We start from the raw sequence: 27821 nt of genomic DNA, 5'->3' as shown, positions 1-27821 counted from the left end.
GGCTAAATTTAACCCCACCAAACCGCCATCGAACCAATAGAGAACCCCGGATTCGGGTCCTAACGCCTGTCGCAACCCCTGGAGGAAAGTGCAAGTCTCTTGAAACGATCGTGGACAGGGAGTTTGTTGGGATCTTGCAGGCTAGAATCTCGTGTGCATCTTCTTCTTTCCGTGGTGTTGTGTTGTCAAAGTTTCATCATATCATTCTTATTGCACTCGTTTTCTACTGCAGGCAAGAGATACCTTCATCATCATCATCATCATCATCATCATTACACACAAGGACGGTATTATGCAGCAGGATCGACGCAGCGAAGATCCGACGATTACAACAACCCAACTACGACTCCCCTCCCCCTCGTCCCCGGCACATCTCACCCACGAACTCGACCTCGACGACGACGACGACGCGCTGCTGCACGAGATTGTGGGAGGAGTGCACATTATTAATAATCACGGCGAGTATGATTCTTTGCGGCGCGGAGGAGAAGTAATCGAGGGGAAGAAGACGACTTTCAAGGCGATTGGAGCACTGGATTTGGCGGGGGGATTGGAGATTAGTCTGAGTCGGCCGGAGAGTTGTGCTGCACCGCCGAGAAAGGGAGTGCGGTCGCGGAGTATGCCAGTCGTGGAGCGGGTCAAAGTGGTGGAGGGGGCGGGGAATGGAAGTGGGAGGGATAAGGAAACACAGGCACCAACACGAGGAATGTCAACTAGCAATCCCACGCCCATGGACAGCGCTCCCAGCTCCCCACCCGCCCTGTCCTACTCCAAATCCTCCAAATCTTCATCCTCATCCAACAACTCCGATGACGAGCTGTCGGAGATTGGCTTGGCGGAGGCGACGGCGCATTACGAGGATGTGACATTGGAGGACGACAATAATCTTCCCCCCGCGAGTCGACCGACATTGAGGAGACCGGCGCCGAGATCCTTCACTCTCCCACAGAATCATGCGGACTCAGCACGGAARTCCGGGATCTCCCCATCGCCTACATCGCCGCCGGCTCCTCTGCAATTACAAGCCCGAGGGAATGGACTTCCGTCACGCTATCCCAGCCTGTCGGGTGCCGTGGATGGAGCATTGCGCKAACAGACTCTGAGCCTGCCCCGCGGTGGACGACGAGGAGGAATGCAGCGGGCGGCCAGTAGTCCCACGTCGCCCTTCCACCGTCAATATCCACATTCCTCCACCCTTGCCGGATCCCGCTCGCCCTCCCGCTCTCCCTCACCCGGTAGATTCGTGTCCTCGCCCGCCGCACTTCCTAGCAGTGCTTCCACCGAGTCCTTGTCGATACACCCACACCCGCACCTCCAACCCAATCGAAAATCCAACTGGCAGCCAGGTCGCAAGACCATTCACGAGTTGGAGGCGGAATGTAACGATGACGATGATGAGGAGGTTCCGGAAGGAGCGATCCTTGAGAATGTGCCAATTTCTCCCCTGCCCGGCCAACATCTCTCACTGTTGAAATCCCCACGCACGAGCTCCACCTCCCTCCCATCCCTGCGCTCTCCCACCCCCAGCCCACACCGCCGACCTTCATACGCGAATCTCCACTCGGCAAATATCCCCAAACACGCCAAACGTCCTTCCGCTCCGCCGACGAGGAATGGTCCGCTGAGATCACCACGCTCACCACAGAATGGTCGACCGCAGATGATGCCGCATAGTGCAACCACGGGCCAGCTTCCTCCTCGGCACAATCGGCAAATTCGCGCGAAATCTTGGACGGAGGATCTGAATGAGGAGGCAAGACAATTGTCTCATGCGCTATTTGAGTTGGCGGACCAGAATCCCCACGAGAGGAAACATCGCTCAATGCATAACAGTCCTTCCAGCAGCCCACCGCCTTCAGATAGGAGAGAGGACTTGGGCGCCATTGCAGAACTACAACTCCCCACAGTCCCAGATGTGCAAAAAGGCAACATCATGATCGACCCTCTGCCGATATCGAAAGAGAAAGAAGCTGTTTTGACACGCACTCGACCTTCATGGTTGCCTCCGAAAGATCAGAAGGAGGAGAAGAGGCATTTGAAAGAGTTTCAACAAATGATGGCTAGAGCTACGGAGACCGAGCGGAAGAGGGTGTTGAAAGAGCAGGAGAATCGCGAGACAAAGGTGGAAATGCAAGGGAACATCGCCAGGATATGGGAACAACACGTCTTGCCGAACTGGGACCTCGTCGTCAAAGAACCTCGAACTAGGGAACTGTGGTGGAGAGGCGTCACACCAAGGAATCGAGGAGAAGTCTGGTCAAGGGCTGTGGGTAATGAACTCGAACTATCCGAAGCGAGTTTCGAAGCTGCACTTGGGAGGGCGAATGCTTTAGAGAAGAAAATCGCGGATCTCCCGGATGAGGAGAGGAGTTCTTCCAAAGAAGCTGCCTGGTTCGAAGCCATTACACGAGACGTCCCGGCCGTCTTTCCCGAAACGGATTTCTTCGCAGGTCCCTCGGCCGCTCTACATGAAAGTCTCACGCAGGTGCTCAAGGCTTTTGCAATGTATCGCAGTGATGTGGGATATGTTTATGGAACACATCTGGTCGCTGCGGTCTGTTGCACAGTGCTTCCTGCTCCCAAAGCCTTTGTCCTCCTTGCGAATGCGTTGAATCGGCCATTACCGCTCGCTTTCCTGGTACACGATACTGCTGCGATGCGAAAAGCATACGATCTCACCCTTTCGACTCTGGGGTATAAATATCCGCGTCTGCACTCCCATCTGCAAGAAACTCTGGAGCCGGAAGAGTGGTTGGATCCAATGTTTCGATGCTTGTTCGCGTACCACTTGCCGTTGAATTTGGTGAGTAGGATATGGGATGTCTGGGCTTTCGAAGGGGATAAAGCGTTGATCAGAGCTGCTGTGGGGTGTGTGGGGAGACTTGAGGGGAGGTTATATGGTGGGAAAGATGAAGTGTTGGGGGTTTTGGGGTGGGGCAATGAGAAAGGATGGGCGAAAGAGGTGCTTGGCGAGGAGGAAGAATTCGTAGGGAATTTCAGGGAGGCGGGCAAAGTTGATGCTGAGAGGAAGAGCACTTAGGAGGCTTTTGGGGGGTTGTGGTGGTGGTGGTGGTGGTGGTGACTGTGATTGTTGGTTGGTTCTTGTATAGAAGACCCCGGCGTTTTTTCAGGAGTGGCGTTTTGGGAAGGGATGCATCATCATTGGAGAACCTGAGAATAGGGAATAGAATAAACATATTGTTTAGTAGTGCGCATGCACGAGACGTATGAATAAGGAATGGAGCTCTTGTGCAAATATCACAAATATCATGACCTCTTGTTTCACTTTTGCGGTGCGGACTTGGTGTAGGTTTATTTTCCTAGTCAGAGAGGGATTCGTTTCAAAAACTCAAAGGTTGTGTATTTTTCCACATTGATGCAATCGACCTTTCTTTCATGCTCTTGTTACAAAAACAGCAAACCACGCGTCCAGAGGGAAACCACGCTAGAAAAACCACTGTACAAGTCTCTCAACATGACTTTCCTACTCGTTTCTTCCTTGCTCCATTGAAACATGCCTCAAAATCTATCTTCGGAAGACAGAGCCGGGCTGCTTGGCTGGGTTGGCTGGAGGGGAGTATGCGATCTTGCGGGTCTTGATCGTGGACCACTTGTATCTATTTCACGCAATGTCAGTCTTCGTCCTTGTCTCATGGTTCACTGGCAGGACAGGCTTACCTCTTTACCCAAATGCTCAATCCGAACAAAAGAGAACCAATAGCCATGACCTTCCATCCCATACGCTTGCGCTCGTCCATTTCAGGCTCAGCGGCCCAGTTCAAGAACTCGACAACATCCTTGGCCATCTGCGAGGTAGTGGCAGGGGTACCGTCGTCGTATTCCACAAGTCCATCGTAGAGAACACGAGCCATGGCAATTCCAGTTCCGGGGAAGTATGGGTTGAAGTTCAATCCCGACTGCACAACAGCACCAGCCGGTGGCTCCTCGGGGTATCCAGTGAGAAGGGAGAAGATGTAGTTGCAGCCTCCGTGACGAGCCTTGGTGATCAAGCTGAGATCTGGTGGCAGAGCACCGTTGTTCGCAGCACGACCGGCCTCGTCGTTCTTGTATGGCGAAGGGCAGTAGTCGGAGAGCTTTCCGGGACGTTTCTCAATCTCTCCCTCGTCGTTGGGGTCGGTGTCGTATTCATTCTCTTCGGCGAGGGCCTTAGCTTCGTCGACAGTCATGAAGTTGCCGACCATTGTTCGGTAGGGAATTCRGCTGAGGGAGTGGCACGACGCGCACACCTCACGGTACACTTGGAATCCGCGACGGAGGGCACCGTGGTCGAAGGTCTTGGTGAGCTTTTCGTGCTCCCATGGGTATTGAATGGCGTGGAGGCTGGAAAGATGTCCTTGTCAGTGTTGCCGTCCCAATGCCTTGGATTGAGTTGCCGCAAGGGAAAGTCCCTCAGACTGGGGATTGCTTACCCTTCCTCAGCAGGTGTCATAGCCTGCGTGGGGCGGCCGAACTGGTAGTTGTACCATGCCACCGACGCGAAACCCACCGCTGCGGAACCGCCCAGGAGGGTGGTGTTCTTCCAAGACGCAGCGGATTCGGAAGAGCTTTGCGAGGATGCATTGCGCTGGAGTGGCAAGATGTGTCAGCCTGAAATGTCCTGCATGTCCTCCTTCCATCTCCCTGATATGCTGCCCACATCTTCGCAGCCTCAAAGTCTCCTCCTCGGCGAGTGTGGCGGTCTCAACATACCGTGGTGGTCTTGGTGGCAGCGCTCTTTGCGGCGCGCGCCGAGCGGATTGCCGTCCGAGTGAGCATTATGGCAGGCAGCCTCAGCACTTGAGCCTGTCGACGCGAAGGATGCGAGTGTGTGAGCGGAGTGTCGAGGGTCGGTGGCGGTGGTGCTGCCGGAGCGAGGTGTTGCTGTCGTTCTTTCCACCGAAGCTCCTTCCGATCTTGCCAAGGTGGTAATCACTTTTGATTGGTCGGGAGATCTTGCCCTAGTCTCAGTCTTTGACGTTAACATTCAACTTCACTTCATGAAATGAGCGAAGACAAGGCTGAAACATGTTAGAAGGGACGTGTTGATGATGTTGCCACACGACATGTGTGCGTCTCTATGCGGCATGGCAGTCACTAGACGGATACCGATTTGTGGATGGCGAATATGCCTCACACGCCTTCGACACAACTTCGGGAATAAGGCAATGATCTCCAGAGGGAGATACTGCAGGAACGCCACGGCGACTGCACGTGTTCTGGCCACCAAGTACTGTCAACATGACCATGAGGGACTTAAATACGCATGTACTGCTGTACAGCAGAAGGATCAAGCCTCACGAATCCTTCAACACAGCCCTCAAGCCCCTCGGCACAATGTCAGCTTACGCATGACGTAGGTAGGATTCCAGGTAACATGTTATTATGATAAAGGCGAGACAAGCCCCAATCTCCACGTTATACATTCCACTTTATTCTTTCACTCTCGCAATAACCCCCGTAGAGATCACGAATATGTCGAGCGTGAATGCCACGGAGCCTGAAGAACTCCCACCCTATAATCAAGCCACCATCCCAGCCTACACCCCTCAAACACCACTAAGACGTACATCCCGAGAATACTTATTCTATCGCGGCAATGGCCTAACATCAAAAGCCAAAATCTGCTCTTCAGACGGAAATCGCGAACACACCCTCAACGCCGACATCTCCAGCTCACGACCCTCGACCATCTCAATCCACCTCGCCTCCACAAAGTCTMCCGCTCTCGGATCTCTCCTCTTCCCAGCAACCCACAACGACTTCCAAATCCACATCCCACACCCCTCCACATCCCCCCAATCTCAATCCCCAAATCTTCTAGTCCAAGTAAAAGCCCGCATTGGAAACCCTCACCCAACTACCTACCACCTCACCCTCCCCGTTACAACTCCCACTTCTCAAACCAGGAAAGTTGTCTGGACGATTCACAAACCTTCCGCCACTACTACTACTACTACTACTACTACTACTACTACTACTGCGAAACATCAGAATATCAGCTATACTCTCACGGACGAAACGACGAATGAACCACTAGCCTTCTGGACAACGGTTCAAAATTCCAAGCATTCTGCGAAATTACGCTGGACTGTAGTACCGCAGAGTGAGCAAGAGGAGTTGATTATTATGATGTCTTTTGTGGGGTGTATGTCAAGATTAAGGCTGAAAGGGAAGGAGAAATTGGATGGGGGGTCTGGGCTTGTGAGGTGGAATGGATTGTGGTTTGGGGCTGTTTTGGGTACGGCGGCTGTGGCTTGAAGAGAAGCGATTCTAATTGCTAAACATTTTGAGAGCGGCCGGCCTTCCACACTTCGATAACATGTGAGGTCAATAGCAAAAAAAAGAAATTGTATGTGGATGGTGACAGATTCGAACTGCCAGCCTGCACTTAGGCCGATGTGGATCTATCTACGGTGATGAATATGATCCGAGGATGATATTGATGACGGGAGAGAGGGCTCACTGTGGCTGTGCTGTCATACCGTTAGACCAACCATCCAGATGTGATGATGGAATGAGAAGGAATGGAGGTGTATCTATTGCCTATCCAATCAGCTCCAGGGAAAGACATGAGCTACTCCGAGCAGGAAAAGAAGTGGCTTTTTGGAGTTTCCGGGTTGCGCTACACATGAACATCCAAGACGGCCACACAATGAAGTGCTCGCAGCAATGCTAACCAATAATGCTGAAGTGAAATGAGCCGACAGAAGTCAAGAGAATTTCAGCTACCCATCCTTTGCAAATGACATCTAAATGAACACGACCAGCCATCTATTCCTCTAACGCTCGAGAAGTAGAATCCTACTCCACAACCCCAACAAGCCCGCGGCCTTCTCTCACTCCCAACACGTCCATCTTCCTCCGCTCCTCGTCCTCCTTATACCTCTTCATCGGCCCATACCTCGTCGTAAAGTCCAAAATCCTCTTCGCAAAAAGATATATCGGAAGAGCAAAGAGCATGAGTCCCCATTCCAATCCCGCCATGATCCCAAACACAGCCTTCAGCCCATCCCTTTGAATCCACGGAAAGCAATAAATACTGCAAAGCACCGCAATTACATTGCGAGCAATGAAAAGGAAGACCATTGCTTCCCCAGCTACTGGCTTGTAACAGTCAACCGCATACGTGACGACGATATTGCTGACTGCCACGAAACCGAAGGAGTGCATGGCATAGCCAGCAGCGGGTGCAATCCAGTGCTTGTCTTCGGCTAGACAGATACCGTAGATGAGGAGGCCAGTGGGAGCGATTGTGAACGGCAGGATCAGTGCGGTAAGTCTTCTCCAAGGGTGGGTAGTCCTTACGCGGCCCTTGGGATCCCATATCTTCACGAGAGAATCGATCATGATGCCGCCAAAGTAGAGGGATGAGAGGGCGCCGACTAAGCCTGCGAGATGCAGGAGGCCTACTTTGGCCAGACTCCAGGAATAGGGCGGGCTGAGGAACGTCTGGGCAATGGAGACTTGAATGATGATTGTCCAGCCGACAAAGATTCCCACTAGGCTTGATGCAAAGATGATTGGGGGAAAGCTCGCCATTACGAATATATCCTTGAGAGCTTGCCATGCTTTCTGTAGGGGCTGATGACGGGCGAATCCTTTGTGTAAGCTGAGATATGACCAGAAGCTTCTCTGTGGCTCCCACTGTCTTTCGTCAGGTGTGCGGAGATGGTCATACTGCGTCTCGTGGATGAGGAGAACAGCCAGCACGAAGACGAAGCTACTGGCAATGGCAATCCACGCGGGTGACCAACGCCATCCATGCTCTTGCACGACGTAAGCATTAATCAGCGGACCAAGAAATATTCCAGAGGCGAGAGCAGTGTGGAAGTACATCATCTTCGTTCCTCTTCTACGAATATCGAACAAATCGGCCACAGCACTCGGGACCGTGGCGTCAGCTGCCGCGGCTCCAATTCCAGAGATGATGCGAGAAGCCAGAAGACTGGCGTAGGACTTCGCTCTGGCACTCCAGACGTTCGAGAAGATCAGCACCAGAATGGCGAGGAGGTAGACTGGTCGTTTTCCAGTAACGCGCATCAAAGGGATCCAAAACAGGTTCCCCATTCCGAACATGAGGACGTTCAAGGCTGTTAGGTAGACGGCGTGGGTCACATCGATATGGAAGTACTTCCGAAGTGCCATGGTCGCGACGGTGAAGTTTGAGGCGTTGACGTTGGCCATGAAGGAGAAGAGACAGATTGTAAGGTAGGTGGTCATCTTGTGCCATCGAGGCCAATTCTGTGGGTCGTTTGGGTCTTGCGGCCCTTGTGAAGAAGCTTCCGATTCTACCTTGTCTGTGCTTGTCAGTGTCGTGGCCGTCCGTCCATGAGAGACAAGGTCATGCTCACCAGGTGTTTCGGTATCATGAATGTGTTGTGATTCTTCCAAATTAAGGTCTCTTTCCGTTGCCTGACCCGTAGGACCAGGAGTTTGGGTGTCCGTCATGATGTTCACGAAAATGTTTTCCGTGACTATCTTGGTCGGGAAAGTGAGATTGAGAAGACGATGTTATACGACCTCGTTTGCCGATCTCTTTTGTACACGACGGGATCTGGATCTGGATCTGATCGCAGAGCACGAGATTCAGCACCACGCTGGCGATGCGAGATGTGCTGGCATTGGGCGAAGTAAGGTAGTCACCTCATGCACCGTTCGGAGTGGCAGGKGCCGATACTCAAGAAAGAGGAAGGACCGTACCTAACCCATAGATCTGGTGACATTTCTCTGAGTGGTCGCATATCGGTTGGCCCTGGGCATCAATGACACACACCATAGAACAAGTTGAAATTCACGATCAAGTCCGATATTCCAGATCTTCTACGGGTCCTCAGATTCGATCGTGTGTGACCTCAGCCTGTATTTTAAGCGGTGGGTGTTTCACGCAAATCATCATTCGTTTCGATGCTCACAACTAGTACATGAGCACAGCCAAGGTCTTTCCCACGAGTACAGATGATGCGGCTATTTTCATAGAATATTACGCTGAAAGTAATCGTGAAAAGGAAAAGGAAAGCAAGAAGGCGACGTTGATATCTACTCCAAAATTCATCTGTGCGTAGTGAGTGCTTAGGGCTTCGGTTGTGGTATGCCGAATATCACACCACAGTGCGCCTCGCTGAGTCTTATCATCTGCTCCACCGAACCCATCATCAAAGACTTCATCGTGTCGCGCGGTGATCTCATCTTCATCAGCGCGGATAACGAACAAGGGACCACTTGATCTCCTCCCCCAGCCATGTCTTGCAGACCAGACGACGAGGACGCCGCTGCCCCGGTTGCCCGGAGGACAACCTGGAAGTCTCCGCGACGACACCAAGCCACGAATGCCTTCAGGCCTGCCTATCCACGGATGTGACAGGATGATCTGGATTTCCGGGAACTGGAAACTGGAGTCTGGAAGCCTTTGCATCCCGGACTTTCGTGAGATGCGCCGTGCGGTGCGGTGCGGTGCGGCGCGAAGAAAATCGTCAAAGAGCGACCACCAACCAAGCTCTGGAGAACGTCAGTTCGGAATATCATGGACTCGAATCGCGCCCTTGCTGGACGCTTGAAGTGACATGAGGCCATTTCTAGGGCACTTTGAAAGCAACTTCATTGGCTTGCGCGGCCAGTGTGAATGGCGGGATGTGAAGGACAGCGTTGAGCCAGTCCGAGAAATCGTCGTTGGCATTTCGATGAATGCTTCCTCTCATCCTGGCTGTGGTGGCGCAGAAGATGTGATATCTTGACAGATCGTTTTGAGATGCAAGGTTGAGAGGTCCACAGCTGCGCAAATTCGTTGGACGACACGTTGTCGAGATGACAAGGCGAACGACATCATCAACGTGCCCATCATGTCGACACTGTTGAATCAGCGTAAACTATTCATCGATGTGCATGACAACACTCACCCAGCGTTCGCCAAACACTCATTCCTTCAACGGTACGACGTTGAATTCACTTGAACCAGCTCCTTTCAGCCCTCTCACCTCGACAAGCTCCTCGGAAGACATTCTTCTCCAGCACACAACAATCAAGGTTGCGAACTGATGAAAAAGAGACGAGATCGCCATTGGCAGCGAGGAAAATATCGTCAGTGTGTGTCAAAGGAGTGCGATCAGGAACGGACTCACCTCCTTTCCATCATCAGCACCACCGCCTTCGGGAGGGACTTAGCCGCGAACTTCCACACGAGGAAAGAACACGTTGTCACCCGAGCACCACGATGAGGTGCCCTCCCATTGCTCGGGGGTCAGCAATCAAAACCCACTAACGTTGACAAAAGAAAATTATACTGAGCGCATGAAACACCTCGAAACATGGGAGTCCGTCCTCGATGCCATCCACCCCAGTCCGTCGGAAACTGTGCCGCGGTGCACGATGCATTGCTGTGAGCCTCGGTTCGAAGTGCATCTGGCTCGTGTCGGTGGTGTGGTTGTTGTCGTAGCCGAATCGGTCGCTGACGGTGCCGCTGTGCAATGGCTCATCCGCGTTGTCGATAATTTCGGATCGCAGGTCTGTCTCGTCGCTGGGGGGCAACGGGATGCCGCGTTCTCCGTCCACACCGGCTGTGTTCGTAATGTCGATGGGCCTTGGTCAAACGACCGCTCCCGAGAGTCTCATTCTTTTGCCTCCACTGTTTTGTTGCACGCCGGCTTTTTCTATTTTTTTTGGTGTCCACAGCTCTTTCTCGAATCGTCATCCGGGGAATTGCTGTAGAACTGTTGTGGATTTTTCGGCTTTTCCTGCCTCAGTAACGTTAAGAAACTACTCACAAATGCTCTCCAAAGACGGTGCCTGGGCCGCGCCCGCGCCAGGAACGTGAAAGCGAAGCTCCGGTGGCGGAATCTCACTCTCCCACTCCTCATAGGGCACGCCGGCCTTGTACCACCTCTTCCGGTCCCTCTTATTCCCCACCTCCACACTCAGGTCCCATTCCCTCAAAGGGCCGGCCGGTAGCATCCCCCATCCTCCCAACTCTCCCACCTCAGCCTCCGCCTTCGACTGCCGGTGCATATCCAAAAGCCACAGCGCATGCTCCTCGTACAGAAACATCCCTGGCTCTTTCTGACCCCTATTCGTGATGACCCATCGCGTACCATCCGGAGCTGGTGGGCCCCCGCGACGATACTTGATAGCCAACAGTCCTATCGGGTTTATCTTCCAGCTCAGCCCGAGTCCCCCACCCAAGACCATGTCCCGCTGTGGCGGGTACTCACRCCCTAGCTCTTGCGGCTTCGCTGTTTCCGTCTCCTCGGTCGGTCCTTCGGTCGGCAAATACGATTTGCTTTCGTCTGGAGCGTGCGGCTCGACAGGGGTTTCGACTGGTCTCGCAGCCAGAGTCTCGGGTTGGCATACCGACTAGGTATGGCTTGCCAAGGTCTCGGAGCAATCGTCGGGGAGCTCAAGGCGGACGTGCTCGTCAGCAGCGTCGGCGGCTTGAGTGAACGTCTCTGCGGGAGGGGTCGCCGCGAGAGGTTCCGGTGTCGAAATCGAGGTGAGGACGCTACCCACCGTGGTACTGGATTTACCCAGACGCCTGATCACCGAGGGCAATCTGGCGCGCGCCGCCTTCGGAACCTGCTTTGAGCTGAAGTTACCCATTCTCGTTGCGTGCGTGGGAAGAGTACTTGCAACTGAGAGATTGGATGTCAGCATTGTTTCAATCATGGTGTGTGAAGAGGTAGAGCGAGAGGGCGATGGGAATGCATGGTGATGGCATGGTCACGACGAGACGAGGGATGAGGGATGGCAGCGACATGTCCACGACGAGACGAGGGATGAGGGATGGCAGCGACATGTCCACGAGAGAGCAAGGTCCGACATTGCGGGATGGACGAATGAAGATGCCAAGAATGCCGAGCGATGCCGAAGGCACGTGAAAGTGACAGGTGGCACGTGACAAGCGCCCGGTCGCGTCGTCCAGAGAGGACAACCCGGAATTCCAGATCCGCTCGTCGGCGGCAGTGTCAATGGCCAGTCAGAAAAAAAACCGCCGTCGAAGACAGGCTGGCGGCTCCTTGCTGGGTGGTGCTGCTGAGATGCTGTCGCGCTGATTGTGTTGCCGTCCGCGTCACGGAAGCGACGGCGACGGCGACAGGAAGTCACGGATGGGCGGACAGGTGCAAGACATGGTCACGACAATGGGCACAACGATGGGCAGGTGCAGGTGGGGTGAAGGGTGATGGGGGAAGGGCAGGTACTCACTTTGTGTTTTCGGTTTGTGAGGGAAAGGAAGATGGAGGAACAGGGAAAAATTTTGCCCTCTTATGTTTCTTGACGACAACAACCCTAGGTGGCGGTAGGGTTGTGGTCGCCCATGCTACAGCCTGTCCAGGCGGTTCCTGCTATACTGTGACGCCCCCCACGTCCGTATATGGCCAAGCCGCGGCTGGAGGCAGGCCAATGGCGGTATAGGCAATTCGATACCTGCCATCTCCAATGCCCTCGCCAACTGGAAGCAACTTCGGATAGAAATGTGCCCGTTGGAGTGTCAACTGGGTAGATAGGAGGTGGAGGAGATGAATGTTTCGAGCATTGCCCAGCAGCAGCAGTCACTCAAACGATTCACCTGGCAATCGTGCTGTTGTTGATGAGTGTTCGTTACATGTAGGATGCTACAGTCGCAGCGCATGTCCATTTCCGTCTCGCCTTCCTCGTCTCAAAGGCACTTGCGACCAGCCCTGAGACGAGAGCTACGGCTTGTCAACGAGGGCCTCGGTATGCATCCATTGAACGCGACACATGTGAACAAGCGCCGGCGACGACTATGCGACACACGCAAGCCTTTACGCCTCGCGCGCAGCATGCTACTCCATTGCCATCACATATCGACCCAGCACTACGACGTGCCACACATCGACCTAGCACTACGACGCACGTAACTGTTCATCGCAGCACATAACTTCGCTCAGCCCATACCCATCCGACCGCTCATATGCATTCCACCGGCCATACCCAATACATGCTGGAGTAGAAGGGGCACAAAGACGAGCATGCACGGAGTGGAAAGATGGGATAGGGGTGACCGTTCTGTTGCCCGCTCAAGCCTCAAGAGACGCCGACGCTACAGCATCACTGCTCTCTCTTCGACGTTAAAGGGGCGCGGAGACACTGCTACAATACGGCCAAACGTGATTCACATCAGGCCCTTCTTCAATCGCGTCGGCTATTCACTCAAACTCGCTCTGAAAGACAGTCGGTACACAACCAGTGGCCACAGGCGCTGAAGAGCATAGACGCCACGGGTCAGAGGAATGCGTCTCTACAGGCGAAGCGCTAGTCTTTGTCCACCATGCACGTCATGTCAACCAAGAGGCAGAGCTGCGCAATGCCAGCTGTCAGGCGCTGAAGAGCATGGACGACACGGATCAGAGGAATGCATATCTACAGGCGAAGCGCTAGTCTTTGTACACCCTGCACGTCATGTCAACCAAGAGGCAGAGCTGCGCAAAGCCAGCTGTCAGGACTCAGGCGGTGAAGAGCATGGACGACACGGATCAGAGGCATGCATATCTACAGGCGAAGCGCTAGTCTTTGTACACCCTGCGCGTCATGCCAACCAACAGTCAGAGCTGCGCAAAGCCAGCTGTCAGGCCGATAAATCCGCCCGCTTCCTACCGCAACGCAAGGTATTTAAGCGCAAAGAAGCTTGGGATTGCCACCAAGAAAAAGTCAGGGGCTTTGGTCTAGCGGTAGGATTCGCGGGGGCTTTGGAGCTGWTATCTTTCGTTACAGCGACAGAGCGGACAACTGTCCAGTACCACAACTGCGAGAGGCGGGTTCGATTCCCGCAGGCTCCAATGTTTTTTTTATTTGGCTGGCTGGCTCTTTTGATGTCTGGATATCGACTATTCTTTTCTTGCCATTGCGAATATGAGTCGGGTCTCGAACCCTCTTTCATCTGTCAACGGATGGAATTGAGCGTAGATCTACCTACGGCTTCTCTAAGTTGTCTTGCACCCTGACTTTTATTTCTCTGTGTTGCATCTCACTTGGCTTAAGGCGAGTTCGTCACGAAGGTTGCCACAACTGCCAGTCTTTCCAGAACAAAGCTCTCGGAACAATGTCCGCTCAAAGTCTGCCCTTATTTTTCGTGAGTCAACTCTCTCGAACATCTCAACAGGTAGTTCAACGAGTAGCGAAGTCAAGCGTGCCGTGCTTGCAAATCCAACCACCCCAGGTCTACATAGTTCTCCCAGACTCGACCTATTTATACCGTCTTGAATTCTCAACCCGAAAGGTGTGATCTTTCGACCGGTTGTCCAGGCATCCTGGACCTACGTGGCGGAGTACAGCTCAGGCGTCAGGGCATGTGGTAGGTACAGGGATTCATGTTCTCACAAGGAGGCTAATTGGTTGTGCTGAAGGTGGTTAGCTTAGCTGTAGTCGGTCTTTACGTATCATTTGACAAGTCCTTCCCCTCGAAGGTGATGGCATCTCCCTCGTGGATTTCAGTTCAATGGCATTGCCAAACATACTGTCTATCGGCAAAAACTGCTGTCTTCCATCCCACGTGCGCTAAAGCAACGCTAACCTGTTTTGTACCAAAAGCAAGTAAAGCACCCATTCAAGCCAGCAATCGTCCCCAAGCTTCAGCAGATCCTCTTGCCTCCTTAACAGCCCAAGCATCAAAGCTGAAATACACCAACGAATCCACATCTCCACACTTCAACCCACGAAGCAAACAGCCAGATATCTCCATCCAATACAGCCTATCATCAGCCGTCATACCGCTCCAAATCGCCCTCAATTTCGCCATAACCTCCATCTCGTCCTGCTCCTCGCATCTCGGAATGCCATGATACGCAAACATGGTCCAGCCAGTCCCGCCGATGAAAGGCGCCAAACTGCGACAGAGTATCATTGTCCTCTCACCATAACTGACTCGGATATTGTGTAACCTTTTCTGAATCTTCCTCGTTGCTGAAAACTCATCGAATTTCGAGAGTTGTAGCTCACGTTCTGGCACAGGACGTCTCCAATCTTGACTAGCGACGATGTGTCCTTCAGAATCAACACTCGCATCCTCAAGAATCCTCTTCGCTCTTCGAACCATACTAGAGTACCTCTCCTCGTGATCATCGGTCTCTAGATTGCGAAGAGCAAGTTGCCAGAAGTCGAAAGCTAGTGGAAGTTGGAATTTGGAGCTGTGTTTCCGCCAATATGTCTTTTGGCCTGCGGGGAGGCTAAGCCAGAGTTTCTTCATTCTGTGGACGTGATTGTCGCTTTCTAGAAGATGAGAGATGTGGTATTCGAAGAGGGTGCAGCCGTCGATGGAGATGCGTTTTGATAGGGAGGTGATGAGTTCGAGGTTTGTTTGATACTTTTCGACTCCACGGTTGGCTTCGAGGGCGGCCCAGACTTGTCTTATGCCGCATACTGATGCTGTGAGGTTTTGATTGTTCGGGAAAGTGGGCTCGGTTGGCGATTTGATGTCCTTGGAGATCAATGTCTGTTTGTGGGGGACGAGGTTTGGGGCCTCGATTGGAGAACTTGAGCTCGTGCTACTGTTGAACGAGTATCGCGAGTGATGTATGCCATGACTTGACGGTGCCGTGGCACCAAGTGAATGAAGGCTTGAAACATCATTCAAAGCCTTTGGGCAGTGCCGTTCTCCGCCGTCACGGTCTTGACAGGTGTTGATACAGCTTGCGGGATTGTTATCAGACGTTGGTGGTGTCAGAAACCGAGCCATGCCTATGGAACATCAGTCACATGTTTCAAACTTTCACACTGTTATGCTTTATGATACCTGGAAGACGATGTTTCTCAGGGATCTGGCAAAGGCCCTCGAGTTGAGGAAGTCCTTTGAAAGTATGGGAATCATTGCCTGTGCTGCACGAACTTCGAGAAGAGGCGTCTGGGCCTTCTTTGAAACTCTGGTCTGAGGCTTGAACTGAATCCACTGGTGAGGATGACCTCGACTGATTAAAGGAGGTCTCGATATCTGCGGGAAGATAATTAGTAGATTTATCGCTCAAAGCTTGAGAAAGAACTCTTGAGTGCATACTGTTGCCCAGAATCCAAGCTTGCGTGTCTTCTCGTCCACCCCAGATACTAGATTGAGCGTACGTAGGCATTCTGGTATTACTTTAGGTTAGCTTTGGCAGAATTGTGACAACGGAGTTCTTCAGTGCGGTGGAGGTGAGAGTGTTGTCAAGGTCTGGTCGTGGAGCCAGCGAGATCCGCTCAAACAAACACAATGACAATGACGGAGAGTCGGGTTGTCATGGAGATGACACCAAGTGTCCGCTTCACAGATGGAGCTGCACATCGGGCATTCGAGTCTGCAGATCTCATTTCGGCCTCATCTACTTGTGCTATCTACTCCCAACCTCTAAATCCTCGAATACTGTAGTGGTCGTTCAGAGCGTCTACTCGAGTTGTGCAATGGTACTGGCCTGTTTCAGGATACGCTTCGCATCCTCGCGGACCTCATCCGTGATGCGCGCAGCAGACTTGACATTCTTCATCAGTCCGACGCCTGCGCCGGCATACGTGGCCAGTCGAGCCTTTTCGCCCCAACCTTCGTCTCCTTTCTTCATGGCTTCATCGTAGAGTTTCTGGTTCTCCTCAGCACTCATGCCCTTCTCTGCATCGAAGAAGCTCTCGTTCAGCACACCTCGTCCGCCGTATCGCTCCGGCCAGTCTCTTGTACCTCTAAGTGTATCGTAGAGCTTCACACGTTTAGTCCAGACGCCACCATCAGAGGCATGTAAAACAGCGTCTCTGTATCCCTTTGCGATGTTCGCTTCTGGGGCGGCCAGGTAGCGAGTRCCCATTGTAACGCCAGCAGCGCCCAGCGCGATAGCTGCAGCGGCACCGCGACCATCCATGATGCCTCCGCCTGCAATGAGAACTGGCTTGCGAAGGTTCTTCGTAGAGCACAATGCAGAGAGCTCATCATCGACCTCTGGGAGCAATGGCACCAGTCCGGCCGCCTTCTCCAGTCCATGCCCGCCAGCGTCTTGTCCTTGAACGACCAACACATCCGGCTGGCACGTTTGAGTAACTTCGAGAGCCTCTGCTACAGTTCCAATCTGGATCCAGATCTTCGTCTTRCCATCTGTGACTCGCCTCACTTCTTCCGTCCACTGTACAAACTGCTGCGTCTCGCTGGGGGCAAATAGCCATACGGCGGCTGGCTTGTATTTCTCCAGCAAAGGTAAGGCCTCATTCAAGAGCTTCTCACCGGCCCATAGCAAGAATCCCACCCCGACTGGCAGCACGTCCTTTACATCCTTCAAGACCTGAGCAGTGGATTGCATTTGCTTGACTTCAGTCAAGATGGAGTCCAGCGTGGAAACATCACTTCCAGCGCCGACAAAGCCCAATCCGCCTGCTCGTGAGATTTCCGCGGCAAGTGAAGCCAGAGCTATCAGGCGCATGGGGCCGCATGACACGAGCGGGGCCTTGGTCCACGGATAGTCTTTCTTGAGTTGATCCATAGCGAATCTTGCAGTCCTATCACAATAGGCAGAGATTTATGACATACCTTTTCCTCACGTTGTCTACAACATACTCTTGAACCACAACATCAGCATCACCGACCTCGGCACATACATTCCCGCATTACCTTGCAAGACGTGAAAGCTGACGTCGGCAGAAGTGCAGCAGATCCCGACAACGGTCGAACACGGCCGAAGTTCGGCAAACGCACGTGGAAAGCACGACCTACCTAGGGTCTTCACTTCACGTCTTCCTGCACGTCTCCTCCACGCGCATCGCATCACCTCCATCCCATCCAAGAAAAATTGTTTTTCTTACATTCACAACTACACGGGAGCTTGGAGAATTCTGGACACTGCTAATTGCTCCGCTTGGTCTCACCAGAATTCGCGCGTACCTACCAACTCGAGGTGCCTCGTTGCAWTCACACAAGAAAGAACACCCCACCACAAGACGCTCGTGACAACCTGAACCCCCGCGGCCATGAACGCTCCAGAGAGGTCAGTAGATAAGACCCCTCCATCCCAACATCATCAAAAACATCAAAAAGATTGTACAAGCTGCGCATTTCCCCATCATGGCATCCCCACAGAAGACCAGACTGTCCTGGATCACGAACAGAGGCGGCGAAAATCCCATTCCTGGCGCCTCTGGCAGTGATGTTGCCTGGGGAAATGACCAGAAATACACAGGAAACATCGGCACCCAGTGCGACCCAGCKGTTGACCAACCAGACAGATTCGAGTCGTTCCTCCTCGGCGAGGGAGAGCAGAAGGTTGAGGTCGAGCCGGAGACCCGTAAGTCTTGCGCACAGCAGAAGGACTCCACGAGCTACAGCTGATTGTTTCACCACAGGCGTCCCGAATGCCTCCATGTTCACCTTCAACAAGGAGGATCACACCCTCGGCAACCTCCTCCGCGCGAAGCTCGTCAAGTCTGAGCATGTCCTCTTCGCCGGCTACCAGGTCCCTCACCCTCTCTTTGCTGTGTTCAAGCTGCGTGTGCAGACCGACGGCGAGATCTCGCCAAAGGAGGCCGTGGTGGCTGCGTGCAGGGATTTGGTGGCTGAGCTGCAGCAGCTCGACCAGGAGTTCACCAAGGAGTGGGAGCTGAAGAAGATTGCTGGCGCTGGTGCGGACCTTTGAAGCAGACTTTTGAAGGGACGAGCAGCACTGCGGATATGATGGGATGAAGGATGGGATGATTCTACACGATGCATAGCGGCGGCGTTTCACATGGGCTGAGGATAACGGTTCACTAAAAGGCGTGGGTCACGGTTGTTTGGGCGTTTTGAAAGACGACGAGCGCTGCTCCTACGCGAAGATACCCTYAAAGATATTGAGTGAGTTCGCAGAATGATTCTTGTTCTGTATCTCCTGCCTTTTCTTTGGGCCATCTCTGCTCTCGTGCTTGTTCCCACGTTTAAGTTTCGCTCTGCTCGAGTCTTGTCTTCCTCCAGATGAAGCCAATGGAAGCATTCAACAAAAACGACCCCGCTGATGTCCTCGCCGCGTGGCCCCGCCGCATCTTCCACACTTTCGTCGCCCCGCCTTCATGCTTGCAGACCATTGCATTACCTGCGCCAGCGAGAACATGGCGTCCGCACACTTTTCGCCCACGTCTGTCTTAGCGGTCACCAAACCATCAACTGGTCCGCCTGCACTGGAACCAACTTCCACGCCCTTCGCCAGACCAAACAGCCCATGGTCAACAACAATCCTGGACGCCGCAAAGCTCCCACCAGCTTCCAGACAGCGAGAGATTCTCAAACTTGCAAATAACAAGCTCAGCAATGGCTATGCTCTCTTCGTGCACTACGTCCAACCAACACTTGAGCTCCGTCGCAAAGTTCTTTTAGACAGCGGAACCACCAAGAAGAAATTCTACAAATCAGTCGGGAAGCTGTATGAAGACCTACCTACCGGTCAGAAAGCTTTCTGGAATGGCGAAGCAGCACGCCTTCGAGTTTTGGTCAGGGACAAAGTGATTACTCATGAAGAATGTGTTCGTCATGCTGGCTCTCCRGATCAATGGTCAGTGTCACTACAAGGAAGATGGCCGGAATGCCACGCACCGAGTCGCATGAATGAAAGTCGCACGAGACGCTAACTCTTGTCTCAAGGGACACATACATCGAATACGCGGAGACGGCAGTGGCGGAGTATCTTCTCATCCCACTACCGATCAAAGCACCTTCTCTGGAAACGCCCGACTTGATATGCGATGAGCAGACAATCACGCCCATATCCACCATCGCTCCAACAGAGATCGATTCGCCAACGACTTCCCTCCATCAACCACTACTTGATACTCTCCCAGAACCTTTCTCTTTCGAACCACGAATGCTCTACAGCCATTTTGCCAAATACGACCTCGATGAAATTCTCAGCACCCCAACCCGAAAGCGACAACTAGAGAAACTGCATCAGCTCGCAGACCTCTTCGATCGCACGGGTAGAGTGCTCTTCTACTACTACGTCTATCCGAGACTGTGGAGGCGTATGCGTCCTTTGAATGCAGATGAGAGTATTGCGTCTTTTGCACAGGATCTCTGGCGGTTTGCTCAAGGAGCTGTGGTGCAGGAATGGCAGGTCGCTGAGGTTGATGTTAAGAAGATGCTGGGAGATGGGGACGTGAACGGGCTTGCGCTGTTGCGGTTGGGTGGGTTGCATCCAAGGGTTTTGAGATTTCATGAGATGGCTGAGCAGGCTGTCGGTGGGAGATTCGGGGATATAGAGAGATCGATGTGAAGGGCATTGTTCTACAGCAACGCTCTTTCAGTTTGTATTACGGAGGAGAAAGCTGACCGCAACTACAACGCTGGCGCCAAAATCAGTAAAGAAAAGGTCTTTAAGGCCAATCGCACATTGCAAATCGCAAATCAACTTCATTCAGAGCTATATTGTTCAGTCATTCTCGCCAGCCGCTAGCACTCTTGCTCCTCTCCGGAGATCTACAGTGTATTGATAAGACCGCTCTTACCCTCTCGACATTGACTTCAAGTCTAAGCGTTGAACTCCCATGCTTTTCGTAGTAGGCAATGGGGCATCGAGGAGTAAGAATCTTTGATGGCTGGATATGATTCCTGGCCAGTGGGCAACTCCCACAACTGAAGATTTCGCAGCCCGCCGTGTTACGTCCCTAAGATCACTTCCATGATCCTCGATCATCTGAGCTTGCAGTGTCCGATTGATGAGCCACCTTCGTCTCGCTAGCCCCAGAGTTGCAGCTTACTGTCGTCCAATCACGCTACATTTGTCCATTCGCTGGGGCGACCCTGTGGAGCTGATACCTATCGTGAGATACGGCAGAGGTTGCAGAACATCATCTCAACCATCATCTCGCGCAGCTTTCTTCCTGCTCAAACTCGCAACAGCAGACTCGGATTCTCGTATACGCTTCTGTCGCGGACGGACTGGTGCCTTGGGAATAGCTCGAGCTTCTGGTTCAGCTCGAGCAATTTTGATCAAGAGCTCTGTGATTGCGGGTGAAGGTTCTGTGTTGACCAGCTTCGATAAGAACTCAAAATCAGATGATGTTTCCTCAGTCTCAACGTGTCTGGATACGCTCGCGGCTTTTTGTCTGCGACTTTCCGCGAACCTTCCCTCCGATGCAGGGAGAGGTTTCCGCGCCGATTGCGGCGGCACTCCATCTGTCGAGTGAGGTATCATAGTGGAAGATTTGACTTTCTCCGTCGTGCGAAGAGGGGCGCTAGAGTTCGTCTCGGGCCTTGCAAGTTCCTTTGTTCGTACCAATGGGACGGGACTAGCAGGGCGATATTTCTTCATGACGATACCATTCCGCGCAAGATGAGCAATAGTCTCAGATGGAGGAGGCGGAGGCGGCTCCTGGCCCTTCTCATCGGGCTCTCCCGGACACTGTCCACTCCTCAAATGCCGTGTCAACCCAACCAAAGACTTGCAACACGAGTAACAAGTCTGACAGATTCGTTCCGCCTTCGCAGTCGCCACACCATCTTTGAAGTCCAACCCTCTACCCAGTCGACTATCCGGCCCCCACCCTGCTTCCTTCCAAAACTTCGCCTTGTACCCATGTCTGGGAGCGCAAAGTTTGACATGATCATCCAGCGTGCTTTGATTTTTGTAATGTGGCTGCCTTTCGCAGAAACCACATTTCCACAGTCCAGAGAGAACAGTTGGGGGGACATCTGGTCTGGACCTTACACTGAGACATCGGGCCGCGGAAAGGTGCTTCCTGGCTTCCAACGGGTTGGCGAATATTTTTGAACAGTGCTGACAGATACGATTAGGATTCACGACGGGGTGTCCATCTTGGAATGTAAATCCAGCTTCCAATCCCGCTCGTGTCCAGCCGGCTTCACGCCAGAATCTAGCTGCGAAGTTTTGGTCTCGGGAGCAAGTCTGTATGTGTGAATCCAGAGAACTCTGGTGTTTGTATTTGGCTTTCAGGCAGAAACCGCAGTGTAAAGCTGTGTCTGTTTGTGCTGGTGGTGTGCTACTGCTGTTGCCGTTGCTGTCGGGAAGCGAAGCAAATTCGAGAAGGCCGGCGAGGAAGGCATTATCTGGATCACTCATTGCTACATTTGAACGACAAGCCGGCGGTACGGATGTCTTCCATCTGTGATTCTGGTAAGCGTTCAGCTGATGAAGTGAACATGTGGTGATGCGTGTAAGTMGCACGTTCACGGTTTGGTTTGGTTGTTGCTTCATCGACTAGTCGAAGCTTATTTGACGCGCCAAGACTCACTGTCAATGTTGAGTAGGCTACCGCCGGATTCCAAAACGGAAACAATTCAATACTGCGTTTTTCGACCTTTGCTATCTAGTACAGCGTGCAAATTTCGAGAGATTCTCGCGCTTTGTAGGCTCCGCGAGCGTCTCCATTTTGAGGGTTAGAGAGACGAATGTAGTAGCATTGCTACTACCTTATAGAAGATGGAGCAAAAGCGTTATTGCTGTGGTAGAATGGAAAGGTTGAAGTGATCGTGAGATATACCACAGAGTTAGGAGGTCTGAACTTATACATGGCATTTTTCTCCCATCCGCTCGCCTTGAGACGACTGCAGCGTGTCCCTCGTCCAAACTTCACGCCAGCTCGGGACCTGTTCCCTCAAGTCCGGCCCCAACCTTCGACTGACACTTTTAAACTCCCCCGGAATGGCGCTCGTCATTTCATGTCCAATGTTCATCACATTCTGTTGTCTGCGATCAGAGCCTGTCGGTCCAGAAGATATCATCACATCGTTTTTGGCGCTCTTTGAAGCAGTCGATTCAAGACCCATGCAACACTGTAGCAACTTTATGCATCAACCTTGAGCACATTTGCGATCAAAAAGTCCTGAATATACTGGAAGTAGCCCCGTTCGCCGACAGTGTTGTTGTGATCGCCGTTTGGTAGTTCCTTCCATACTACCGTTGATGAGCGACTCAATTTCATCAGTTCTTTCATGTGAGATGGTCTGGCCTCTCGTTAGCTTCGAAAACGAGATTAAAAGATCACGCAACTCACGGGACAATCTCATCCTTGAGTCCACTTAGGAATAGGATCGGGATATCCGTAATCTGGCTTATCATCTCCTCACTCCTCCACTTATCGCGACAGAGTGGAATGAGGTATTTGGCAACAGGGACAGCGTGCGGAATCATCTTTGCAATGCTGAGGAAGGTATTCTCCAGCACGAGTCCTTTGATGTCGCCGGTGCCTTTGTTTCCCTTCACCAGATCGATTGCAACCGCACCACCCAGACYTTGACCATAGACAACTATATTGCTGTCTTTCAGATCCTGTCGGCTGCGAATGTAGTCCAGTCCAGTCTGCGCATCAATCCGCAAACCTTCCTCGTTGGGAGAGCCAGTGGATAGCCCGTAGCCACGATATTCCAGCATCAAGACAGTGCACTGCATATCTTCTGCGAGGACTTTCGCGACTGGCAATCTGTGTCCGATATTGCCTGCATTTCCGTGAAAGCAAAGGATCGTAATGGGTAACGCTTGTGACTTGTTTGGGGGCTTTACTAGAAAGGCACTGAGGGTTTCACCGTCTGGAGTCGGTATTGAGAGCTCCTCACTCTCTTCTATACCAACGTCGGCTGGTCGAGGCACGTCAGTGCGAGTTCCAGGGGGTAAGTTTCGAGGATAAATGATCTCACTAGATATTCAGTATTAGCATTATTCTTTTCGCAACAGCTAGATGCATGCATACTTCTGAAAATAATATAATGTGCCACCTCCCATACTAACGGCGGCTGTGCTCAGGTAGAAGGGAAGTCGAAGCCATGGCCAGAGTGAGGCCATTGTGATGTGCGTTGCGTTAGGAATGGCGTAATATTTTTAGTTGCGAGCGTGGATAATTTAATCAAGGCGCTCGAGTATTCACGACCAGAAATTTCTGGCGTTGATCTGCTTGGTGGGTGTGTTCGAGAAGGATGAACATTGTCAACGTGGAAGTTAGGAAGTGGCGGAGGCAGGTCCGCAGGCAGGAGCTGACGCGCTGCCGCGAGAGCTCCATCCATCACCTCAAACGATCATCAACACTTCCATTCCACATCATCGCCCGACAATTTCTGAACACCACCGAAACCCTCGACTCCATATACTCTCCCCCAAACAGCCTCCTCACATCCAGACGCCATCATGATCAACCAAACTGGAATGCTCGGCGAAGGTATGCACGATGCCACACGAATCCATTGCCTCAGCCATTACATGTTACTAACCCTCCCACAGATGGCATCCACATCGACATGAACCACCTCAAATCCGGTGAGGTCAACCTCGGAACCTCCATCATGGCCATCAACTTCAAGGACGGTGTCATCCTCGGCGCAGACAGCAGAACTACCACCGGCGCATACATCGCAAACAGAGTCACGGACAAGCTCACACAAGTACACGACACCATCTGGTGCTGTCGGTCAGGATCAGCAGCGGACACACAGGCAGTGGCAGACATTGTGCAGTATCACTTGGGCATGTACGGAATCACCAACGACGAGCCACCCACCACACAGACCGCAGCGGCGATCTTTCAGGAGCTATGCTATGACAACAAGGACTCGCTGAGCGCGGGTATCATCATTGCGGGCTGGGACCACAGACATGGCGGGCAGGTCTACTCCATTCCGCTGGGCGGTTCCCTGCACAAGCAGGCGTATGCCATTGGTGGCTCGGGCTCCACATACATCTACGGATACTGCGACGCGAACTGGAAGGAGGGTATGGATGAGGCGGAGGGGATTGCATTCGTCAAGGGTGCACTGCAAGAGGCGATCAAGTGGGATGGAAGCTCGGGCGGTGTCATTCGCATGGTGGTGTTGACTGCGAAGGGTGCAGTCCGACATCTCTACCTTCCCGATAGAGGATACACTGGCCCAGGTACGGACAAGCCGTAGAAAAACATCTCGCGCGCATGTCGCATGCGGGATTGGGCCTGCTTGTACAGCGTCTTATGGCATCGGAGTGGTAAAACCCTACAACCCTAGCAGCCTCGAACAGCGTATGTCGCCAATAGCAATACTCGGAAGCAGTAGGAACCAGGTTTATTAGCTGCCGTCTTCTAGCGTTTTACCACTCCGATACGAAAAGAAGCTGTGGCATGCCAAATTGGCAGTGCTTGCTTTTGTACCACTAGTTGACGTTCGAGGCGGTCTCGGTGAACACGGTCATGTGAAAGGGACGTGTATTCTAAGGCAATTCGGGGTAGCTGCAGCACAGCTCTAGCTTGCAAGTCATCGGCATGGGACGAGAAACCTTCCTAGCCGAACAAAAGGCAGATCAGGCTGAGGTTCAAGTCGAGTCATTTGCCGTCCTGAACAGTCTCTTGATTCTATTGTTTCATCGTATATGGCGTCGTTGTAGCGTGGCAGCTACCTGGTAAAACAGCATGTGTAACCCAATCACCGAGCCACGAGTTAGCGTCGAGTGAACTTCGAAACTCAACCGATAACACCTTGATTACCACAGCGACGCTGATAGTCTCGCTCGACCATCGCGTCTCAGTTCAGAGACCTCGGACCTGGACTCTCATTTTGGATGTCCAGCTCCAACTAACACGTCGCGATCGATGAGCTAATATGGGATCTGTGGTCTTTGATGCGGTGAACTCGCTGATCAGCCATCACGCTCCTCAACACGACCAACACGACGTCTTTCGAGAAGCTCAAGCGCCACGAGCACATAGACCGGACTCACATTCGGAGCACAATCGTGCGTCGTCGCGCATCGAGGCTCATATGGAACCTGAGCAGAGAGCTCCGAGCTCGTCTGCTGCTCCAACATCTTTCACCGCCCAGGACACACCTCGAGAGGTATACGCGACTTCTACCGCTCAAGGCGACGAGGACCGTTCTGCAGCACAGCCGCCCAGCTCTCCCCTCACGGCAAGGCCTGTGCCACCCCCGAGCGATACTCCAACCAGAGATTCGGGCACCCCTGGCCCTACCATCATAGAAGAACGATCGTCGCGTCCACGAAAGATCAAAGTACGAGATCTGGAACACATACAAAGTTTTGCCAATGAGGATATGAGCAGCTTTTCGGAGATTCGCTCCCGCAGCCGCTCGCGCTCTCGAGGTGCCGAGGAGGAAGGTCCGCAATATGAGATCAGCGAGATGAAGGTCGAGCACATAATAGAAATGGTCGCCGGACTTCTCACAAAGATCACCACCACGAATGATCGACAGCACGAACATTTGCACCGCCAACCGCCTTCGGGGGACGCTTCGTCCCACCTCAACCCACAAACCACCAGCGTACTGGCTTTCCACGGAAAGAATGTGCCCAGCATTACCATTCTTAGTTATCTAAGTAGGATCAACAAGTATTGTCCCACGAGCTACGAGGTTTTCCTGAGCTTGCTGGTTTACTTTGACAGAATGACGGAGAGAGTCAATGCTGGTCCAATACAAAGCTTGCGGGAAGCTAATGAGATGTCTGTAAGGAAGCACAGCGCATCTTCGGACTCGATTGGATCAGATGCCATGGCTGGAGTGACGGCAACAACAACAACAACGCCATCAGGGACGCAACAGTTTACACCTCCCCATTCTGGGGGTCTTGAAAGAGAAAAGGCCGCCGCAAGAGGTATCCCTGGAACACCACACAGCAGGCCTAGTGAGCCGGACTCGCCCTCGATGTCCCCTTCAAACATGGACGCCTTCAACATGTCACATTTCTTCGTTGTTGATAGCTTCAACATCCACCGGCTAGTCATCGCGGGTGTGACTTGTGCGAGCAAGTTCTTTTCGGACATCTTCTACACAAACTCACGATATGCCAAGGTTTGTACGAGCACATGCTTATCTTCGCCATATGCTGACTTGCCTACTACAGGTTGGCGGTCTGCCTTTACCAGAACTCAATCACCTTGAGCTTCAGTTCTTATTGCTCAACGACTTCCGACTCTCCGTGCCTGTGGAAGAGATTGAAGCGTACGGTACTATGCTCGTAGAGTTCTACGCCCGTGAAGTCGTCGCTCAAAAGCAGGCGTCCGAAGCGATGCATGCGCGATCTCTCAGCGAGAGCTCCTCCGACAGCACACATACTGTCATCGCTGGCTGAAGATGGTTATCGTCCTCACTCCCAAGCTACAGCGACACACTATACTCCATGAGCAAACCCACAAGACGCCGCCCGACGCAGCGCATTGACGAACGATACGACGGTGCCCTTATGAATCGATAGAATCCCCCCGCCCTTAACCCGCACTTAGAGAACTAAGACGTTCGAACGATAGACTTTCTTCCCCCGGACCCACGACTTGTGTTTGCTCCTTTCGCCTTTTTTTCTTTGGCCCTTCAAGTATACCCCAATTTTTAGCATCCGGCATATTGGCCACCGATAGGGAGCATCTTTGGTTATTGGAAGGATCGTGGTGGCGTGCGTGTCGATTTATTGGCTGAAGCGTTCTGCATGGGAATCTATGACGGCCCCTTTTGATTCTTGTAAGTGTAACATTGGCGGTCCTTGATCGCTTTGAGATGCGTAATCGAGGCGTCAGTACTGCTGGAATCAGAATGGAATAATACACAGAAATCTTCTTATTCTTGGTGCTCATTGCCTTGATGTGTTACCATGTGGAGTGCCATGCTCCAAACGATCATCGCCACCCTACCACGTGCAAGCTTGTGGGAGGTACGCGATATATGTACTATGAACGCGATCCTTGCTTTGGCGGACTGAGCTGCCAGCACATCAAGCGGTGCACATGACGGTGACGCATCTGGAAGTCTATCTTCTACCTCGTTGCAGGTGTTTGGGATCATGAGCGACTCGACCCGAGGTATTGTCCAGCAACATCCTTCATTCCAAGAGTTCATGTCGAGATCTTCAAAAAGCTTACGCAAACATCTTCCCCTGCAGTCCAATCCGGCTTTGTGCGACGAGACCGTGTTGTTGTTTATTAAAATA

The 27821-nt window shown here is 52.6% G+C and overlaps 14 protein-coding genes and 2 non-coding genes; 7 read left to right on the top strand and 9 right to left on the bottom strand.

The window, feature by feature from the left end:
• Positions 1 to 292: 292 nt before the first annotated feature.
• RCC_04062 (uncharacterized protein) lies at positions 293 to 3040 on the top strand (the record flags this gene model as incomplete). The annotated part of the gene is made up of 1 exon (XM_023769340.1): positions 293 to 3040. The coding sequence occupies one exon, from the start codon at positions 293 to 295 to the stop codon at positions 3038 to 3040; it is 2748 nt and encodes a 915-aa protein (XP_023625108.1).
• A 486-nt stretch (positions 3041 to 3526) lies between these two features.
• Positions 3527 to 4776, bottom strand: RCC_04061 (probable cytochrome c1 haem protein; the record flags this gene model as incomplete). XM_023769339.1 has 4 exons in its annotated part: positions 3527 to 3617; positions 3679 to 4341; positions 4431 to 4585; positions 4711 to 4776. The coding sequence occupies 4 exons, from the start codon at positions 4774 to 4776 to the stop codon at positions 3527 to 3529; spliced, it is 975 nt and encodes a 324-aa protein (XP_023625107.1).
• A 1578-nt stretch (positions 4777 to 6354) lies between these two features.
• On the bottom strand, positions 6355 to 6499 carry tRNA. One transcript has 2 exons: positions 6464 to 6499; positions 6355 to 6390 (listed from the first exon to the last, which is right to left on the bottom strand). It is a non-coding gene (tRNA).
• A 302-nt stretch (positions 6500 to 6801) lies between these two features.
• RCC_04060 (uncharacterized protein) lies at positions 6802 to 8448 on the bottom strand (the record flags this gene model as incomplete). XM_023769338.1 has 2 exons in its annotated part: positions 6802 to 8297; positions 8352 to 8448. The coding sequence occupies 2 exons, from the start codon at positions 8446 to 8448 to the stop codon at positions 6802 to 6804; spliced, it is 1593 nt and encodes a 530-aa protein (XP_023625106.1).
• Positions 8449 to 10749: 2301 nt separating this feature from the next.
• Positions 10750 to 11178, bottom strand: RCC_04059 (uncharacterized protein; the record flags this gene model as incomplete). Its single annotated transcript, XM_023769337.1, has 1 exon — positions 10750 to 11178. The coding sequence occupies one exon, from the start codon at positions 11176 to 11178 to the stop codon at positions 10750 to 10752; it is 429 nt and encodes a 142-aa protein (XP_023625105.1).
• Positions 11179 to 11343: 165 nt separating this feature from the next.
• Positions 11344 to 11652, bottom strand: RCC_04058 (uncharacterized protein; the record flags this gene model as incomplete). The annotated part of the gene is made up of 1 exon (XM_023769336.1): positions 11344 to 11652. One exon carries the CDS (start codon positions 11650 to 11652, stop codon positions 11344 to 11346), a length of 309 nt encoding a protein of 102 aa, XP_023625104.1.
• A 1586-nt stretch (positions 11653 to 13238) lies between these two features.
• On the top strand, positions 13239 to 13949 carry RCC_04057 (uncharacterized protein; the record flags this gene model as incomplete). Its single annotated transcript, XM_023769335.1, has 1 exon — positions 13239 to 13949. The coding sequence occupies one exon, from the start codon at positions 13239 to 13241 to the stop codon at positions 13947 to 13949; it is 711 nt and encodes a 236-aa protein (XP_023625103.1).
• tRNA lies at positions 13660 to 13784 on the top strand. The gene has a single exon. It is a non-coding gene (tRNA).
• A 602-nt stretch (positions 13950 to 14551) lies between the features above and the next one.
• RCC_04056 (uncharacterized protein) lies at positions 14552 to 16064 on the bottom strand (the record flags this gene model as incomplete). XM_023769334.1 has 3 exons in its annotated part: positions 14552 to 15681; positions 15737 to 15931; positions 15995 to 16064. 3 exons carry the CDS (start codon positions 16062 to 16064, stop codon positions 14552 to 14554), a joined length of 1395 nt encoding a protein of 464 aa, XP_023625102.1.
• A 294-nt stretch (positions 16065 to 16358) lies between these two features.
• RCC_04054 (related to FMN-dependent 2-nitropropane dioxygenase) lies at positions 16359 to 17432 on the bottom strand (the record flags this gene model as incomplete). The annotated part of the gene is made up of 1 exon (XM_023769333.1): positions 16359 to 17432. The coding sequence occupies one exon, from the start codon at positions 17430 to 17432 to the stop codon at positions 16359 to 16361; it is 1074 nt and encodes a 357-aa protein (XP_023625101.1).
• A 484-nt stretch (positions 17433 to 17916) lies between these two features.
• Positions 17917 to 18578, top strand: RCC_04053 (related to DNA-directed RNA polymerase 13.3K chain; the record flags this gene model as incomplete). XM_023769332.1 has 3 exons in its annotated part: positions 17917 to 17933; positions 18172 to 18230; positions 18289 to 18578. The coding sequence occupies 3 exons, from the start codon at positions 17917 to 17919 to the stop codon at positions 18576 to 18578; spliced, it is 366 nt and encodes a 121-aa protein (XP_023625100.1).
• Positions 18579 to 19026: 448 nt separating this feature from the next.
• On the top strand, positions 19027 to 20183 carry RCC_04052 (uncharacterized protein; the record flags this gene model as incomplete). XM_023769331.1 has 2 exons in its annotated part: positions 19027 to 19466; positions 19556 to 20183. The coding sequence occupies 2 exons, from the start codon at positions 19027 to 19029 to the stop codon at positions 20181 to 20183; spliced, it is 1068 nt and encodes a 355-aa protein (XP_023625099.1).
• A 579-nt stretch (positions 20184 to 20762) lies between these two features.
• On the bottom strand, positions 20763 to 21989 carry RCC_04051 (uncharacterized protein; the record flags this gene model as incomplete). The annotated part of the gene is made up of 1 exon (XM_023769330.1): positions 20763 to 21989. The coding sequence occupies one exon, from the start codon at positions 21987 to 21989 to the stop codon at positions 20763 to 20765; it is 1227 nt and encodes a 408-aa protein (XP_023625098.1).
• Positions 21990 to 22713: 724 nt separating this feature from the next.
• RCC_04050 (probable BEM46 family protein) lies at positions 22714 to 23708 on the bottom strand (the record flags this gene model as incomplete). XM_023769329.1 has 3 exons in its annotated part: positions 22714 to 22873; positions 22924 to 23562; positions 23617 to 23708. The coding sequence occupies 3 exons, from the start codon at positions 23706 to 23708 to the stop codon at positions 22714 to 22716; spliced, it is 891 nt and encodes a 296-aa protein (XP_023625097.1).
• A 339-nt stretch (positions 23709 to 24047) lies between these two features.
• RCC_04049 (probable proteasome subunit beta type-9 precursor) lies at positions 24048 to 24805 on the top strand (the record flags this gene model as incomplete). XM_023769328.1 has 2 exons in its annotated part: positions 24048 to 24078; positions 24141 to 24805. 2 exons carry the CDS (start codon positions 24048 to 24050, stop codon positions 24803 to 24805), a joined length of 696 nt encoding a protein of 231 aa, XP_023625096.1.
• Positions 24806 to 25486: 681 nt separating this feature from the next.
• On the top strand, positions 25487 to 26972 carry RCC_04048 (uncharacterized protein; the record flags this gene model as incomplete). XM_023769327.1 has 2 exons in its annotated part: positions 25487 to 26692; positions 26745 to 26972. The coding sequence occupies 2 exons, from the start codon at positions 25487 to 25489 to the stop codon at positions 26970 to 26972; spliced, it is 1434 nt and encodes a 477-aa protein (XP_023625095.1).
• Between the last annotated feature and the right edge of the window lie 849 nt (positions 26973 to 27821).

Source organism: Ramularia collo-cygni, assembly GCF_900074925.1.
Source record: "Ramularia collo-cygni strain URUG2 genome assembly, contig: RCC_scaffold05, whole genome shotgun sequence".
NCBI classification, from domain to species: Eukaryota; Fungi; Ascomycota; class Dothideomycetes; order Mycosphaerellales; family Mycosphaerellaceae; genus Ramularia; species Ramularia collo-cygni.
Note: the sequence above shows the minus strand (reverse complement) of the source record. Positions and strands in the feature narration are given on the sequence as shown.